This window comes from Egretta garzetta, unplaced genomic scaffold (assembly GCF_000687185.1).
Source record: "Egretta garzetta isolate BGI_Z169 unplaced genomic scaffold, ASM68718v1 scaffold641, whole genome shotgun sequence".
NCBI classification, from domain to species: domain Eukaryota; kingdom Metazoa; phylum Chordata; class Aves; order Pelecaniformes; family Ardeidae; genus Egretta; species Egretta garzetta.
This window is the reverse complement of record NW_009258758.1, coordinates 4313-23731: the sequence shown is the minus strand read 5'-3', so window position 1 is coordinate 23731 and position 19419 is coordinate 4313. Positions and strand designations below refer to the sequence as shown.

General features: G+C 41.4%; 1 protein-coding gene and 1 non-coding gene across 2 annotated transcripts in view; one reads left to right on the top strand and one right to left on the bottom strand.

Annotated features, from left to right (window-relative positions):
* Window positions 1–13256, top strand: part of CUBN (cubilin) — a 152983-nt gene extending 139727 nt beyond the window's left edge. The window contains exons 61-68 of the mRNA XM_009649272.2: window positions 6453–6658; window positions 7516–7678; window positions 8137–8345; window positions 9012–9159; window positions 9275–9456; window positions 10529–10694; window positions 12497–12732; window positions 13136–13256. Coding sequence (XP_009647567.1) covers window positions 6453–6658; window positions 7516–7678; window positions 8137–8345; window positions 9012–9159; window positions 9275–9456; window positions 10529–10694; window positions 12497–12732; window positions 13136–13243 — 1418 coding nt within the window. The 3' untranslated portion in view covers window positions 13244–13256. The remainder of the gene's footprint in view (window positions 1–6452; window positions 6659–7515; window positions 7679–8136; window positions 8346–9011; window positions 9160–9274; window positions 9457–10528; window positions 10695–12496; window positions 12733–13135) is intronic.
* A 1498-nt stretch (window positions 13257–14754) lies between these two features.
* Window positions 14755–14827, bottom strand: TRNAV-UAC. Its single transcript has one exon. It is a non-coding gene; the product is annotated as a tRNA-Val (tRNA).
* Between the last annotated feature and the right edge of the window lie 4592 nt (window positions 14828–19419).

Below are 19419 nucleotides of genomic sequence, written 5' to 3'. Positions count from 1 at the left end.
AGTAGCATGGTGTACTGTATTAATACCAATGTCATCCGTTGTTTGCATTACCTTGGGGCTTAGGAGCTCATGGGCCACAATTCCACTGCACTGGGCACTGCACAGGCAGTACATAGCAACAATCTGCTGTCACAAAGAGGTTATGATTTAAATACAAGACGAGGAAAACCAGATGGATATAGACAGGCAAGAAGAATAGGGTGGCAACAATGAGAAAATTAGTGATGTAGGCTCGAAGGCAGAAGAAATGCCTCCCAATGCCTCCTTTGGCAATCATTAGACTGTTGGAATGTGAAGTCCTTAAACACCCTGTCCTCTGCATTGTCCTCACTTTGCCCAGTTTTTCCCTCAAGGATCCCTCTGTCCTTCCATTCAAATGAGCATTTCTATTGAATGAATATTCATCATTTTACAAAGGAAAAGAAAAATCATAAATGAGTAGAGTTCGGAAGAAAAATAGTTGGAAAAAGGAATCTTCTCTGATATACCAGAAAAATGCATTAATAGGTAATTTACATAAATAATCTAGTATGCATATCTCAGGAACAGATGATAATCTCTGTGCTTTTCTTCCTGACAAAATGATCTGTAACTTATCTGATAAATCGCCCGGAGGTATCTGTCTTCCCTTATTCTATTAGCTGTGTATTGAATTACTTGTTTCCTGTTTGGAATACAATACATTAAGTGTCTATCACTAATGGGTTTACTGTTATGCTCTCCCCTAATGAAATCAAAGTGTACTTTAAAAAAATGGATCCAGTAGAACTTTCACAGCATTTTTATGCTATTTTATTTTATCAAAAAATAATTTGCTTAATATAGTTCTAAGTCCAGTTCTGCCCTGCAAACTGAAAGCTTCACTCACTCTATATTCAGTTTCTAGGTGCAGTTTCACAGTGCTCAGTGTGCACAGTTGCTGCAGAGTTTTTTTGGACTGTTCAGAATTGCTGAAAAAAACCATTTCTGAATAGGCAATATAAGGCATCAAATATTGGTTCAGTTATTCTGTTGCATAGGTCAAGGTTAGGTGTTCCTTCATGAGTCATTTCTGAATTCTTACACCACCAGCAGTAACTCATTGCACTGCTTTATGTAAATAATGTCAGCACCTGCTGTAGGTGGCACCAGGCACCTGCACCAATGACATAGGTATGGCATGTTAGGTGGGAAAGGACTCGGCACAGCTGAATCTCAGGTTTCCTGCAAATTTTTCTCCCTCCAACAAAAAAATCTTAGAACATGTCCTTGACAGTGGCATGTGAATGCTGTTGCATTTTCTCCTGCCTTTGGAAAGCAGCAGTGCCTGGCAGAGATTTCACAGCCCATTAGGACCGGTTTCCAGGGCTGTATCTCAAGATACCCAACCTGGGCTTAGAGCCTGGTGCGGCAGAGGGTCTAGCTGAGAAGCAAATTGCTTGAAACACACAAGTCTTCTCACAAAAATGTCTTTGGGCTTTTGGTTCACACAATTTTTTACTGAATATATAACACATTCATATTACACATTTCAGATTCATTACATTGTCATGGCTTAACTATGCTTAGCTTAATTTATTAAAGGAATTAATGACTATTACAATAATTAATAAATCGTGGATAATAATATTTTTTCTTGATCTTATTATAGCCTATGAAAATAAGAACATCCATAATAAGCTCAGAATATATGTTCATAAGTCACAATTCCTGGACTGTTTCTAAATGTATTTTGGGGCTTAAATATAAAAATATGCATCAGCCTGAAATCTGACTAAATTTAGAAAGCACTTGCAGTGTTGAAATACATCTCTTCAATATTTCTGAAAAGAATACAACTGTTGAGCTAAGGAATAGTCTACAAATGCCTCTCAGAAATGCCAGTTATTTAATGTCAGTGACATTTCTTGGCCCGAAACAAAATAAATAGACATGGTTGGCGTACTCAAACTGGATGGACAAGAAAAGAGGTAGACTTTTAAGTAAGAAATTTCTGACTGATCTGAAAAAATGAGGTGAAAAATAATTTTCAGAAACAGTGATTAAATATAACTTTGTAGGTTTAGTAAACAGTTAAAAGCCAATGGGATATTCAGATTAAAGGCACTTCACACAGCTGTGGGCAAACTCTGCTGGCATGCATTGCCAATGACTGCTTCAGCTGAAAACCTGTGCTCTGGTGCATACAAAGAAAGGGTGAGGAGTCACTTCTGATTCACATTGCAAGAGAGATCTGCAAAGGCCTGGGCAGCTGTGATGCGAACAAGTACGCTAATGCAGTATTAGAAAGTATTAGAATGAGGCCAGACTGCATGTCTGCCTCTGGGCTCTCAGACAAGCATCGAGGAGATGGATAGGACGGTACATACATTACAGTTTGGCAGAACTAGGGCAGGCTTGGCACAGAGCATGTCTGGACTGTTACATTTGCGATCAGGCAATAGTCTAAAAACTTAAGAATATGAGCTTTGTCTGACTACGTTTGTGAAATCCTGGTAAAGCAGGGGAGTGGGGCTTTGCAGTCCTAAATGTCACTGCTGGAACCATTGCCAGGCCATCAAACCAGTCAAAACCCCTTTCTGTTTAAAGGCGAGGCTGAGGACTAAAAAGGTTCCCATGCTTTTAGAAGCCACCTCCTGAAACGTTGCAGGCACTGTGGTTGGGTCGTGCACTGCAGCCAGGGTCCTGTGCTGCCATGCGAACTCACCATGTCTGTATAGTGACGGCCAGACATGGGAACTGACCTCTGCAGCTCGGCAAGTGAAGGTTTGCCAACCTTCAGTACCAGCTGTGAGCAAAGTACGACAGTACGATTCCTCCCTCCAGCCCTATGTCCTTCTGAACCTTAGCTGTTTGAAGCCACGATCCAAACAAGCTGAGATAATCATTACAGCCACAATTAGTCCAGCCACTCCTCTGCACTGGAAATAAGACCTGCCAGGAAAGAAGCATTAGTCTTGGCAGAGTTAATCTTTGCTTATTCTGAATGTTAATTGAGATCAGAGAGCAGCCTAGAGTTCCCAGGGATGCTTCTAGGTGAGACCAAATGTGATTCAGAAATCTGGGAGAGGATTTTCATTACTCTTCAAGCAGAACTAGAACAGTTCTTTGAACTTTGCTACCTTCTAGTAGACCTTTGTGGTGCTCATTTAGTGAGATGGGAAGGGCAGCAAAATAAGTTTTTTGTGTTTTGAAATGTCATTGGTTTAGCTGTTTCTGATAGATTTAAAACTATTCACTAGGCTTCCTTTCATAGCATCCATGAACCTTACCCCTGGCTGTCCTTCAAAGGCAGGCAGCTTCGAAGATTTATCTTCGTCTTTGTTCCGTATCTAGAGGATGTAACTCTTAACAGAGAAACATGTGCTGGCTCTCTGCTGTAATTATTTTCATTTGCCATAGGGAACCTTCAATTCCTCCTTCCCTGAATGGTCCTTCAGCCTTTTAGTTTCATTAATGCTTCCCACCAAAAGCAATTAGTGATGACAGTGTGTGCCCTAGTTCTTCTGATAATTTGTGCTCTCTGTCAAGCTGTTTATGAGGAGGACAAGATTGAGATCTGATTTATGATGACCTTATGATTTTAAATAAGAAACCAGAGACTGAAACAACACAGTAAGCCATGCAGTCAATCCATCTACCCCCACCCATACAAATTGTTCTGTAAGGTACATTTCTCACTATTTTTATCACGCTTAGTTTTTAATATCTAGGAGGCTATTCTACAAATCAACAGACTTCTTAGTCCCACATTTTGCCTAAATTTTAGTTACACTTCTTTCTGGCTGCATTAGCCAACGATAAATATCATTCCGTCAATGATCAGTAGCAGGCTGGATGGCTACTATTTGGCCTTCCTTTCAGAAGTGCTGGTTTTTAAAATGATGAGTTACGTCCTGGCTAAACCGCAGTGCAATAGTATTTCTCTCAGTGCGAGTTCCCTCCTGTTAAGCAGTCGGTGCTTCCTTCACTCGTGGGTGTTTCCTAGATCTATACAGCTTCACTGTTCTGTAACCTTGAGTGGCTACAATCAGATGTTATGTTGATTAGTACTGAAAAAACCACCAAGATAGATAGATTTTTTTCAGCAAGGGCTGCTCTTTATTTGGCTTGATGCAGGGCTACTCGATATCTGGTTGGCTTCCAGTCTGGCCGTTATTTATAATGTACTGTCCTGTAAGCACTTGACTCAACCCCAGCTGAGCAGGCTAAGCATTGTGAAAGCTAATGATGAAACCTCATCTTTATTAACTGTAAATCATACTGATAGTTATTTATCTTCCCTTAGATGTTATTACTGGCTATACTAGCAAGAATTAATTTTCCGATAACAGAGATTTGGCCTGTTTCTCTCTCCGTCGGGTCCATTTTATGTGGTGTACACACACAGGTTACCCACATCTGTATTTTTTGTCATCTGAGCTGTCTTTATAGCTGCACAGCCAGCAGTGAAGCGCACCATTCCAAAGGTCCAGACATCTGATATCCAAAAAAAGGACAATCCAACAGCACCGAGGGCTTTCCTGTTGCGTGGCTCTGTGGCAATTCCCTGGTTCCTGTTGCAATGCTCTGACTGGTATCTCTGCAACTCTAACCCTGGAAAGGGTGAAGGGGAGCTTTGTAAGGTGTCTGACCCATGTATCAGTACAGACTCAATATTGTGGGGCTGGATGGGCGGACTATGACCTATGCCTAATGATTATATGCTTAATGTTATGTTTAGTAGACGGTGTCCAAAATGCTGAGCAGGAAGTGGCTCCAAGGAGTTGTTTCAGGGGGACTGAATAAATCATGCAGAAGGGTGAACCCAGAGAAAAATACAGTGAAACTGCCTTCTTAGGGAAGGCACTCTCCTGGCTGACATTTTCCTCCTTCCTAGACTATTTGTAAGAATGTGATTTATTGCTTGCATTTTCCCCACTGTTGTTCTCAGCTTCTGCAGTGGCATTGGAATGAACGCTAACACTTTTCCAAGTTTCTGACTTCATTAACAGCCCACAAAACTGGACAAGAGTCTCTTAATTCCTGACTTCTTCACTTTGTAATAAGTTTCTTCTGTTCATTTTTAACTACAGCAAAAGCTTAAATCTTGTGTTATTAAGATTTTGGTTTTAAGCACATTTCCTTTTAGGGTGGGGTTTTTCCGGCTTTGGTGAGTAGAGCAGGATGACATTTAGCCTTAGTCACTCTGGTTTAACCATAACAGTCTTGCAAGACGGGGCTGTCTCCAGCCCCAGGTTACTGATGCAATCCTGATACTTGGATGCTGATTTTTCACCAGAGTGATCTTTTGTAATACTCTAGCTCAAGTAGGGCGCAGTTTTACACGACTGGAAATATATCAGTGTGTCAGGGTTAAGTCACTGCAATGCCAGCCAGCCAGGCATATTTTATACAGGCAGAAGAAAGTCTGAAACCCTGCTCTTGTTGCTTACCCATAGCTGTAGCTTCTTTTATTATCGAATGCTCAAAAAAGGATTCGCTGTGGGACACAGCCTGCAGTTACCGTTTTGCTTTGTGCAGTTTAAAAAAACCCTCAGCCTCGAAAGCAAGAGTACAGACCATACTTTATTTGAATACCTGAATTAAATAAGTGGCCAGGAAACCCTGTAGAGACTGGTTAAGGAAGCATTAAGTAAACAAGCTGGTCAGATTTACTAGCCCAATCCAACCTCTGGAAATCAAACTATAAAAAAAAAAAAAAAAAAAGAAAAAAAAAAAAAAAGTCCTTTCAGATAGTCTGTATTTTGTGCTTGTTTGTAATTAGACACATTTAAAGGGTTCTGATCTTCTAATAACTGCTTTTCTCCCAAAGTAATTTCTTTCAATTCTTTCAACCCTGAAAGCATTATAGGGTTCAAATTTTCACAGCAGTAACTGCAGTAAGGGTCTTAGCTCTGTTTGTGGGATCCCAGTGAAAAGCAGCCTGCTTTTCAGAGGGATTCTAAGTTCCCACCACGCAAAGCACTTCCTGAAGTAAGTCCCTTTTAGCTAGATTCCTGAATATGAGTCTGGGTCCCAGTGTCAGGCTGCCAAAGTCAATCCCCCCAGAAAGAGGTCGTATTGCCAAAATAAGCAGCTTAATTTTTAACTAGATTTTCAAAGTCAATAACCCAGTGCCCCCTACTGCCCAAGTACTCTTACTAGCAGGTAAGAATTGCATTGAAAGGCCTTCTAACCCCTATTCTGCTATTTAATTTCTGTCCTCTGTCTTCTTACAGTCCCTTTTAAAAAATCTGTTGCTATATTTTCAAAGTGGATACTGATTTTATATTCAACAGAAGTCATGAGCCTTTCTTAATTCACTCTACCAAATCTAATTGTGATTTCTATCTGTCTAATGCTGTTTGTGTTGAAAGCCTTTTAATCATTCAGATATTCCTTGTGAGACAGAATAGTAAAATTCTGTAGCACAGAAAAAGCTGCTGGCTTGACATTTAAGATCGGGAGATTTAAATTTTTTTCTTCAACAGGACCTCAGAATGGCTGCGGTGGTTACTTGACAAATTCAGCTTATAGCTTTGGCTCTCCAGTCTCCAATGTGACCAGAAGATACGAAAAAAATCTGGACTGTGTATGGATCATAACTGCACCTGCGAACAAACTGATCAACCTCACCTTCACTTCATTCATGCTTGAAGCACAGTCTGCTCAGGCTTGCCGATACGATTATGTCAAAGTAAGATAGCTGCGCATTTTAACAAGAAAATATCAGTGAGATACAATCCATTATCCTCTCCATGAGGCTGAAACTTAATTAATAGAAAATGATCTTAGGAAGAAATTAAATTGCTTAATATAATTACATTTTTTTCATTGGGTTAGATTACTACTCCAGATGACATCCTGCCTTTTTGGAAACCAGTAAGAGTTCTAACATTGTTATGGGGACACAATTCTGGTCTTAGACTGCCTATATAAATGTGTATTTATTTCACAGAATAGAAACAAAACAAAACTCAAGTGCTTTGAAAGTAAACTTGCAGATTCATTATCATACACAATTGCTTGAAAGGACGTTAATTTATAAAATTTTGAATAAGCAAGCCTCAGTGCTCACCTGTGGAACCTTTTTTCTTGGAGATGAGCATATAAAACACATGACAGCAGAATGCTGCTAAACAAGATCCACCAAGGTGTGTTATAGAGCCTATTGAGCGCTAGAGATGCTCAGTGAAACTAGGAGTGAATTCTACATTTTGGTGAATAAAATCAACCTTTCTCATTGAAAAGCACTTGAAGATTACATATAAAAAAGAAACCAGAATGCCAGATTAAAACAGAATCAATTTTTGATAGATTTTCTGAGATGGGACCAGAATGTTCCATAATGAGATTTACAGTGTACAACAGAATTAGTTAATATGGCAGTGAATAATTACAGTCATCAAGAGCATCCTGTTAAAGCACAAGAGCACTTACTGTGCTTTCAAGTAAAAGAAATTGTCATGTCAGGAGGGGTCAGAGAATTTTATTTCTATTTGTTTGCTCGTTGTGCCTAAACTATTACTAGCTTATATACTTTTCTTCTTTCAGCTTTATGACGGAGATAATGAAAATGCCAATTTAGTTGGCACATTCTGTGGATCTACAGTGCCAGCTCCTTTCCTTTCTACACATAATTCCTTGACTGTGAAATTTATCACAGACAGTTCTGTGGAAAGAGAGGGTTTCAATGCTACCTACACCACAGTGGATCGTAAGTATAAATATATATGTATGCATATCTACTGTTGTGACTCTTTTGTGGAAATACATCTTTAATAAATCCTCAAGATTTGTAGTAGATATAGGGCTCAGGAAGGGACAAAGACAGTCCTTAGCACAGCATGAGGCAAGCTAAAAGCAGCGCTGCTAGACCCCAGTGCAATTCTCTTTGGTCTCGACCGGTTGCAGGGTGGCTGTCAGGCTGGAGTGCAAAACAGGAACACTCACAGACTGTTAACAGATACACTGATATTATAGGGAACAAACATTTATTTGAGTCTTATGGCATACATTGACACAGCATAAACATGTGTCTTACTTAATTTTTTTCTTCTAGAGAATCACAGGTAAATACAAAAGTATATTGTCCAGTGTAGTTTTATTCACTAAGTATTTGTCCCCAGTTGGAAATGTTTTACTCTACGATGCATTTATTACTGTTTTACACAGAACTGTGTGGAGGAATATATAATGCAACTTCTACATCCCTGACTGCAACGTCTCCTAACTTCCCAAATGAATATGCACCATTTACTCTCTGTACTTGGGTGATCGATGCTCCTCCGCAGCAGCAAGTCAGGGTGGTGGTAGAGGCCTTCCACCTCCATGCCAGCCAGGACTGCTCTCAGAACTACCTACAGCTCCAAGACTCACCAACAGTAAGGAATTTATCGTTGATACCATTCCCCATTCACATTCAGTTCCCTTCTCTCTTTGCAAAGAGAGGAGAAACCCACCATTTGGTAACAGATTAATTGATGATTCTGTGGGAAGGGCACATCCAGAGCATTACACACTGTGCCCTGCTTCTAAGGTGTGTTAACTGGTACACAGACTTCATGGAAGCACACTATACACACATTGAATTAGACCTGGTAAGTGTTACACCATTTTTCACAGTTGCACCAAGTAACAGAGCTGCCAAACTTAACACCCAGAAAATACTACCCAACAGCAAGTTTTCATAAACTACTTTTACTTCTTCCCTTCTAAGAAGTATAACAAAAATGAACATTCCTGCCAAGAAGAGTGTTTGTAAAAGGACCAGAAAAAAAAAAACCTGTTTCTGTCCCTTGTGTTATATTCTTCTAAACCTTCTTTCATTGTTTCTTATTTCAGCATGAAAATACCTGTTACATTTTATTTGTTTCTCACAATAATTGAACACAAAATGTTGAGACATTATTAAGTGATTTTCATGAGAACTTTAAAATGCGATTGCATAACTGGTATAGAAAGTGTTGAGAGATTTATTCACCTCAAGTTCAGTAAGTAGAAAACCAAATTATATCACTAAGTAACTCATGACATGTATTGAATTCCAGCACAGCCAAGGATCAGTCCATAGGTTCTGTGGCACTGAAACTTTTCCAGTCCCTGAATTTTATTCTTACGATCGTACTGCCATCGTGACTTTCAAATCAGATGAATATATGACTAATAATGGAGTCAGATTTACCTATCAAGCTACAGGTAAGCTTGAAGAAATGTCTAAAAAATCTACTTACCATTCTCTTTGTTTATTCTATGCAGTGAAAGCAATACAGAGATCTGAAATGCTCACATGTTTCTGGTTTTCTGTCTCAAGGTTGCAGCAGAGAGTATAACCAGCCATTTGGCTACCTGAAGAGCCCTGGCTGGCCTGATCGTCACCCCAATAATATGGACTGTTCTATCATTCTACGAGCTCCCCTGAATCACACAATTTCTCTCTTTTTCCATGCTTTCAATTTGGAAGACAGCATCCAGTGTTCACATGATTTCCTAGAGGTATCAAGCAAGTATACATATTTTGCGGGCCTGTGTCAAAATCTTCTGAATTCAAAGGGTATTAATAAGCCTGGGTCAAGTCTGAGCTAGACTGACATTAAGCACTAACGTATTGCTACAGTTTTATGGTGAAAGGTACTAGGATGTTATAGTAATATAGTAAGAGGTTAAACAATACACACTATAATAAGTCCAAAACCAATTAATAAATAGTTTCATTATCAGCTAACTCATCTTTACACAGCTCTTGTTGATGTTACACAGTTAACAGAATAAGCTGGGATAGTTTTCATCTAATACTAACATCTGTGCATGAACAGAAAACCATAAATCTGAGTGCTTTCATTCCAGCAGCAGATTCCATCTGCTTTATATTTTTCTTAAAAAGAATGGTTTTTTCCTAAAAAAGCATGTGTAGGATACTTGCAAAGGTATTTTGTGTCAATAAAAAATCCTCCTACACAATCCTCACTCTGTCCTTTCACACTTGTTGAAGGTTTCCCTATTCACTGTTCAGATGGCAAAAATCAGATGTCTGTGGCAGAATCATTATTTAGTTCTCCTTTCATATCCTCTTCACTGTCTCAAGAAAGGCATCGGAGCACCAGCATTATTGGAGCTCAGAAAAAAAATCAGATTAAAACTGAGCTATGCAATATGATCTGTGCCTTAATGTGACCAGGGAAAAGAGTGGTCTGCAGGGTAAAGAATTAATCGTTTTGCCTGGAATATTAACATTTCTTATGAAAAGTAAAACATGGGCTTGAACTGCAAAAGCACATCTTAGCTACTAGTCAAGTAATTTTTGCAGTCAGGAGATGTACCACACCATAAAATTTAGCTACCTGTTTCTGATGATACTAGTTCTGCACCATTACTTACAAAACTCAGACAGACTGGTTAATGTTCTCTTTTTCCTTCTATAGTAGGAAAAATAGCAGTATTAAAATGACAGTTATGGTATGCATGCAAGTCACTGCATTGTGCTGTGCTTGTATCACTGCATAATTGTACTGGTGTATAACTGGCATAGGGTTTTAATGTTGACAATGTTTTTTTGTGTCCCTTGAAGGTCAGAAATGGGAGTGATGCGCAATCACCACTACTTGGCAGGTTCTGTGGAAACACTGTGCCCAGTCCCATCTTCCCCCAAAATCATGTTGTCTACCTTCGTTTCAAGAGTGATTTTTCATGGACTCATGATGGATATGAAATTACTTGGACTTCATCACCAAGTGGTAAGGCTGTAATTACAAAATAATTCCACTTAGCAATTGTACATAGAGGAAATATACAGAAATGTGGAATTCAGCCTGCTCAGTTTGGGCCGTGACTCAACACTTACAACCTTCCCAAGCACCCATGGTCCACCCTATTCAGTCACTGGAGAGAGGCAGTTGTTCCTGAAGACCAGTGGGGTGAGATCAATTTTATGTGACAGAAGCAATTCCCTCTCACTAATGTTGCCTTTAGCAACCTCAGAGGATGTAGTCCACTTAAGATGAAGATCTACCTCTTTCACTGAGAGGTCTTAGGATCCACAGAGTGGTGGTGGTGGTGGTGACTCAGCCTACTCCATTAATAGTCCAGGTGTGATATGCCCTAGGATCTAGACACAGCTAAGCTTGAAGACAGCTGAAATTTGTCCCAAGAAAATAACCTAACTATAATGCTGTGTAGTAACTATATCACAGACACATTCATAAATGGCTTATGAAACGGCAGTGAATAGCTGGGTCACAGTTTGTTCATGACATTAAGTTCCTGGAGGTAGGAAAGCTCATGGCCAGCTGAAAAGCACTGCAGAATAACCTGACAGTATTGAGTGGTTTGATGATGAAAAGGCAGATAAAGGTCATGGTAGGAAAGTGTTAATGAAGAATGTGGGCAAAAAAAAGACAATCCCAACTTCAGTTACAAAAATACAGGCTCTGAGTTGACTTTTAGTACTCAACAACAAGACCTTGTGGGTAAAATAGTTCCACGAAAACAAGAGCTCACTGCTCACTAGTAGTCAAGTAGGCTAGCACAATGCTAGGAATTGTTGGGAAAGGAAGAGAGAACAGCCAGCCAGCCACTGCATAAATCCATAGTTGACACATAAATTGAATGATGTACACAGTTCTGGTCTCCTCCTCTTACAAAGAATCCAGTATAACCAGGGGCTCGACATAAAAAAATGGCTTCTGTATGAGGTATGCTGAGACTTTTTAATCTGGTTAAGAAACTACGGAGGTCTATAAAATTCAGTGATACTGGATTATAAATAGTGATCAACTGTTCATTGACTTTTCCCATAGAAGAATTGGAGGCCATCAGATAAAGCCAGGAGGTGGTAGGTTCAAAACAAACCAAACAAAACAGTTCACACAGCATGCAGTTAAGCGGTGCGGCTCCTTCCCATAGGATGCTACAAATGTACATGGATTCGAGGACTACCTGAACAAGTTCATGGAAGACATCTGATAAAGACTATTAAATACAAAGATGCCACCTCTGGGAGCTGTGAGCTGAACATTTTTGGAGACTGTGGGAATAATCAGGGGCATGATCTGCACATGCTTACTCTTACTCTATAAACTTGCATTTCTCCCAGGGTATCTGCTTCTGCCCACTGTTGGGCAGAATGGCCTTTAGTTTACTTAATATGACTACTTCCTCTGAGTCGTTCTCTGTATTTTTCTGTCAGATGAGGATTCACTACTTTTCATTCCAAAGAACAGCCAAAGATAATTTCTCTCTAGTTGAGTACTTGGGAACTGAACTGACAGATTTAGTTAAGATTTTGGTTCCTGTTTCAAAGAGCTTGGAGGATTTTGATTTTTAATGTCCAGTGATGGTCTAATGCCCGTTGCATATTCTTCTTAGGCTGCTCAGTTTTGTCTCTTATTGGAATAATGCTCTTATCCACATTCATTGTTCCAGCTCCCAGCATCTCTCTGTTTTTCAGTCCTCCTACTAATACTGTACTAGTGTACTACAACGTGTGGTATCTTGTGAAACTAAGCCTTCTAAGCTAATTAGCAGTCTCTGTTTCCAGGATGCGGAGGACCTTTATATGGCAGCACTGGCTCATTTGCTAGTCCCAGCTACCCTGCAACTTACCGCAACAACACTGACTGCGAGTGGGCCCTTACTGTGCCCAAGGGACGGATTGTCACAGTGAACTTTGATTTCGTCAGCATTGATGACCCAGGGGACTGCACTAGCAACTATCTGGTCCTTTACAACGGGCCCAATGCCAGCTATCCCCCAGCCGGGCCGTACTGTGGGATGGTATGTATTCCCTACTGTCTGTCACCCTGTAGGTGGTTAAAATGTATCTTTACAGATTCATATTTAGGAGTGTTTCCCCAATTCTGGCATTAATTCCATACAGATGAGTGGAAGTGAAGGCCTGAGGCGTGTCTGGCACCTTAGAAGCGTTCCAATGCAGACCTTACAGTGACATCTAGTGGAGGCATCACCGAGCTATTTTGCTCTGTATTTAGTTGCATTTGTTTAAATATTTGTAATATCCTGAGGGAGAAATGCAAAAGCAGTACCTAGCACAGAGCTGAGGTCCCTTCCAAACTACCATCCGATCTGATTTGTGCCTCAGTTTTAACTCTCTGACTGTTTTTTCCAAAGGACCTTGGTGTTCTATATAGCTTTTCATTTTTCTTGTCTTTACTTTTAGGATACAAACATCTCTCCATTTACTGCTGCATCTCATCAAGTCTATATAAAATTTCATGCTGAATATGTGACTTTACCATCAGGATTCCAGTTAAGCTGGACAAGCTAGAACACTGTTTAGGAGAAATATATTACCGTTCCTTGCTCTACTGAAGAGACTTTCGAGCATAGAATAAGTCAGAAATCCGGTTTTGATAATTGCAACTGAAGTAAGGCCTTTTAAAAATTACTGTAAGTATAGCTGTTATGAATTTAGAGTTCTGCCAAGAAAATGTGATCTCCCATTGTACTGAAAATAAACCATTATCTACCCAACTGTGAAAATGAGGCATGCTAGGTTTTGAAACATTATTTTTTGTATTCTTCTACATAATTTCAAATGCTCTGAGTAAATATGCCAAAAAAATATTTTACATTTAATATTATAGGACGTGAATTAGCCAGGGTGGGGACTCAACCACTTCCCTGCGCAGCCCATTCCAATGCTTGACAACCCTTTCGGTGAAAAAATTTTTCCTAATGTCTAACCTAAACCTGGCGCAATTTGAGGCCATCTCCTCTTGTCCTATCGCTTGTTACTGGGGAGAAGAGACCGACCCCCACCTCACTACACCCTCCTGTCAGGCAGTTGTAGATGGCGATAAGGTCTCCTGTCAGCCTCCTCTTCTCCAGACTAAACAACCCCAGTTCCCTCAGCCGCTCCTCATCAGAACCCTCACCAGCTTTGTGGCTCTCGTCTGGACAGGTTCCAGCATCAACTTGTGAGGGGCCCAAAAGTGAATCATAGAATCATGGTGTGGCCTCAACAGTGGGGTTGGAAGGGACCACTAGAGGTCATCGAGTCCAACCCCCCTGCAGTCAGCAGGGACACCGCCAACTAGATCAGGTTGCTCAGAGCCCCATCCAACCTGGCCTTGAATGTTTCCAGGGATGGGGCCTCCACTACCTCTCTGGGCAACCTGTTCCAGTGGTTTACCACCCTCATTGTAAAGAATTTTTTCCTTATATCTAGCCTAAACCTACCCCGATTTAGTTTAAAACCATTACCCCTTGTCCTAACGCAGCTGGCCCTACTAAAAAGGTTTTCCCCCTCTTTCCTATAGGCCCCCTTTAGGTACTGAAAGGCCGCAATCAGGTCTCCCCGCAGCCTTCTTTTCTCTAGACTGAACAAGCCCAACTCTCTCAGCCTGTCCTCATAGGAGAGGTGCTCCAGCCCTCGGATCATTTTAGTAGCCCTCTTCTGGACCCGCTCCAACACTTCCATGTCCTTGAACACAGTATTCAAGGTGTGGCCTCAACAGTGCCCAGGACAGGGGCATGATCACTTCCACGCTCCTGCTGGCCACACTATTCCTGATACAAGCCAGGATGCCATTGGCCTTCCTGGCCACCTGGTCACACTGCCATTGGCCTTCCTGGCCACCTGGGCACACTGCCAACTGTCGACCAACACCCCCAGGTCCTTTTCTGCCAGGCAGCTTTCCAACCACTCTTCCCCAAGCCTGTAGCATTGCATGGGGTTGTGCAGGACCCAGCGCTTGGCCTTGTTGAACCTAACACAGTTGGCCTTGGCCCATTGATCCAGCCTGTCCAGGTCCCTCTAAAGAATGTGGTGGGCACTGGTTCCACTGGGGCTCGAACCCAGGACCTTCTGCGTGTAAAGCAGACGTGATAACCACTACACTATGGAACCACCACAATCAAGGGATGACACAATCTTTGTCCATAAAATTTATTTAAAAGCTCATAAAGGGGATAGCAAGCAATAAAGAAAACAAAGTTATCTGAACTACCTGGATGTAAAGCTACAAAATAAGCTCTAAAGATAGCAGTGCGTAAGACACTGTGGGTACCATCAAGCCTAGCTTCAGCTGCTTGCCTGCAGAGATCAGGAGGACGTCACTACTCCCTCGTGGATGGCTGCATCACCAGCATCTGTGAACTTCAATTGTGGTTTTGACCTTCCTGTGAATCACTGTGGATATGGTGCAGTTGGTGCAGGGCAGAGAATCCCCTCAGGATCTGGCTGCTGTCTCTTGCTGCTAGATGGCTGGTCATGGAAGCATCAGATTTTAGGCAAGAGTTGGCTTGGCAAGAATGGCATTTCACCAGTCTGGAGCACAGCTCAGCTGGAAGACACAGGCGAAAGGGAAGGGCACGTCTGCCCCAGAGAGCTCCCTGCAGGCAGTGCTCTGTGGTACGTTCATTTCTCTTGTTAAAAGTGGATCACGCCCTGAAAGACAATGAGTTCCCGGGTTAAACCTTGGCCTTGTCAGGGCTATGACAGAGCATAAACTGACAAAAAATCGAAACCTGTACGTGATTTTAATGAATGAAGTTATTTAGTGGCTTTTTGAGGCTGGTATCGGCCACACGTCATACACTTCACGGACTCAAAGTTGAGTTCCCTGAGGATGCCCTGGTCCCCCATGCTGAGGGGCCGCGCTGAGGCTGGCCTAGCGTTGGTGTAGTGAATAGTACGTAGCTGCGATCTGGTGACCTGGGAGGCACACGCGGCCATTCTGGCAACACAACCTTTGGCCTTAGGCTCTAGAGGGGAACTGCAGTTAAACTGATGAGTCTGCTGAAATCTGTACTTCAAAAAGATTCATTTCACTAAGAGATAAAGCATGTTTCACTTTAAAGCAGATTCAATGTTTTTGGAATTTTTTTGATACAATAAATACTTGCTTTTGGCATGACTTTCTGTCACATTGTCAAATAAATTTTATGGAATCATTGAACTTCTGCAGAAGAAAAGACTAAAGAGCACGATGAATGGGAAGAAGAGAAATTTGTAAGGGTTTTTTTTTTTCCAATCTAACAGTAACAAATGCTTGGTGCCTCTTTAAATGTTACAAATTCCTGTGCATAGCTTTATTTACAACTGACTAAAATGCATGAGGTTCTTTAGAAGAAAATGAAAGTCCAGCAGAGAATTTGTGCTCATGAGGACTGTTGAATGAAGTTGCTGGTACAAGGTTCAATTGATCTAGCTCAACTGACTCTCGCCAAAAATAGTCAAAGTCTAAAATTAGAGTAAATTATCAAACCCATTCTTTAAAAAAACAGGAACAAAGTAACCCGCTGCCGTCCTCTTAACATTTTATGTGAGGAACCACAACAGAAATACCACTGCAGAAGTATTAAAGTGGAGGTCCTTAGAGGGGAGAGCTGGTGCTAAGCCATGTTTCTGTCTTGGAAGGTAAGGAGTCATTTAAAACACTTGCTTTAAAATGAATGCACAGCAAAAGCAAACAGGAACAACTAAACAGATAATTTCAAAATAACTATTCCATGCAGCTTCTACAGGGTTTTTTGCAGCGTACGATTCAAAAGACAAAGTCTGTGTTTAGTAAGACTTACGGCTCCATCTCACAACACTGTCATGAGTATCTTTGCTTCTATGCCTATGGACATTGCTGTCTATTTTATAGATAATGTCGTAGTTCTGAGTGCTGCGTGTCCATATTGTAATACCTGCATGACTACAACCAACCTCCCCCGTCAGTGACGAAGCACAGATAATGAACGTGCACGTTTTCATTTCCCAGCCTGCATGTTTTTAACTTACGTGTGTGTAAATCTTCTTCTGCATGTTACTATATATATTTATTCTCATATAAAGGTATATTTTATGTGACAGTTATATATGAATGGTAAGCATTCCAAAGACTGGGATTTGAAGAATAAGCACTAAAAGGACCGTAACAGTATTTTTTAATTGCCCTTTCCATGTGTCTGGGCTATTCTTTATAAACAATAGATAAGAAGTAATACCAGAATGAGATCATTGGGGCTATAGTTACTTGAACTAAAGAAGAAAGAAGATATACAGCTAAAATGCCTGAAATCGTGGTGCTGGTCAATTGAAAACCTTAGCTCATTTTAGTTAAATTTACAAAGCAATTTTGGCTGAAAAACAGTTCTCACTCAGCTCATAAAGCAAAGGAGGAGGTGTCTCAGTTGTCTCAGTTTCCTGCAGTAACTCAAGGTAAGTGTCCTAGGCACCAGAATTAACATATTCAGTGTAATTATTGTCAGCTGCCAAATTAAAACCACAGAATTTTTCTGCAGTCCTGATTAAAATGAAATGTCACAAAAATTCATAGCATTGACTACTGTTCATAATAACAACAGCAGCAGCAGTACAGGTTTACTAACAAATAAATGTTTAAAATGTTTATTAGCTGATAGTAGAGGCCAAATTCTAGAATTTGCTTTTATAAGGCAAAGATCAGCAAAATAAATTGTGTGCCAGTTATCACAGATAATTACTGTAATGTTGGCGGATACACTTTTAGTCGCAGTGCCTCGCAGTAGACAACTGGTTTTGCAGGTGCCTGTGGCTGTTGTATCGTTTTGATGGTACGCTAGCCCTGCCTCAGCGTTGACCGTTATGACAGCCTTTCTTGCAGGGGAGAAAAAATAGGATAAAAATAGAATGATAATGTAAAACCTAATTTCCTTGGTTAGAAGAACTACCTAAGACAGGCAGAGCAAGGGTTCTTGATTAGCACGTTTACTCAGACGAAAGGTTTGCTAAAGCAGGAACCAAACCAGATTGCATAGAAGGTGTGAGTGGCGGATAAACTATTTACACAGCAAGAGGATAATAAAATTAGGTGGATAGTAAAAAAAGACCAATCCTGAATAATCCTGAAAAAGGGAATAATGGCCATATGTTTATTAAGAGGGGAGTAATTAAATAGTTCTATAGTAGGGGTAGAATGTGGACATCCAGGCCACCTGCAATGTAATACACTAATTGTTCTGGCCACTGCATAAATGGGGCAGTGAGAAGCCAGGTGAGCATCTCATTAGCCATGATGACACCGTTTTGTGAGTATCTTGTCACAGTCACGCGCACTTTATCGCTTTGTTGGCATGGGCAGGTTAAGACCGTATGTTATAGACAACGAATCTGCCTAAGCCTTTGCTACTAAACAAAGCCTGAGATGGTTCTCCATGAAAGAAGAACAATAGACATGCTGGCACCTTGGTCTTTGGGATGACTGCTTGGTGGCAATCAGGGCATTTTCTTAGACAGTAAAGGGATCCGGATTCATGTTCCTGCAGACAAAATGGAACTGTGCAGCGTTGTCTTGTACATCTGAGTGACCGTGTGTTCTGCTGAGCAGTCTAGATAAAAGGAAGCTCTTCCAGCTGTGTTTCCTAAGAAAGACCTGAAAGCAGCCTCTAACTTCAGGCAAGGACTCAAGGTAGTAAACACCATTTAGTGATAAACATGCTACAATTCTGCAACCCAGAATTAAACCTTTACCTTCCTAAAAAAGGAAAAACTCAAAGTTATGCCTCCAGCAGCATTCCTCATTTGCTGGTTTAGGCACCTTGCCGTTCATCGTCTTGGTTCCTGTGGATATTATTTTTAGGCTTCTAAACAACACCGTGCAGTGCATAGGGAGCGCATACGCAAAATTCAAAGCTGTGGTTCTCAGTGGGTGGCCGGCCTTAGGTCATTTTATAGATTTAGACATTAATTGCTCTGAACTTCTGTATCTGTTGCATGACAGCAAGTAGGAGCTTCTTAACTCCTATCAAAGATGGATAAATACATACACATAAATACATTCTAAGCGGTAAAGCTGTAACTCCAACATCATAGTGATAAGGTCAATTAAATGTGCTTAGAAGCCGGGCCCAGCCCTTGTGACTAACTTTGCAACTAGAGCTGACTAGAAAATCCACAAAGAAACCTTAAGAAATGGAACCCACCAATTCACTGAACCCAAATTTTTTTGCTTTAGGTAGCCTTTGCCAAACTTCTGAGTGCTCTGAAGCCCTACTCGGTCAGTTCCCAGGGAGCCTGCGCTGCTCCATAGCTCTGCAGCTTCTCCTTCCTCCTGTTGCTGAGCAGGCAGAGGCCGAGCTCCCGGGCAGCGGGGAAGGGCACCTCAACGCGCATTGCTCCTCTCTGCACAAGGGGGCTGTACCCCCCCCAAGCTGTCTCCTCGGGCTTATCATAGAATCATAGAATGTTTTGGGTTGGAAGGGACCCCTAGAGGTCATCTGGTCCAACCCCCCTGCAGTGAGCAGGGACACCGCTAACCAGGTCAGGCTGCTCAGAGCCCCGTCCAACCTGGCCTTGAATGCTTCCAGGGATGGGGCCTCCACTGCCTCTCTGGGCAACCTGTTCCAGTGTTTTATGTCCAAGCGCTGAAGAAATGGGGAGGGGTGCGGAGCAGCATTTCGAAAGGACGGCTCTATAACCAGGCAGGCTCGTAGCAGGAACGGCCAGGCTAACCCCCCCCCAGCGGGCCCCCC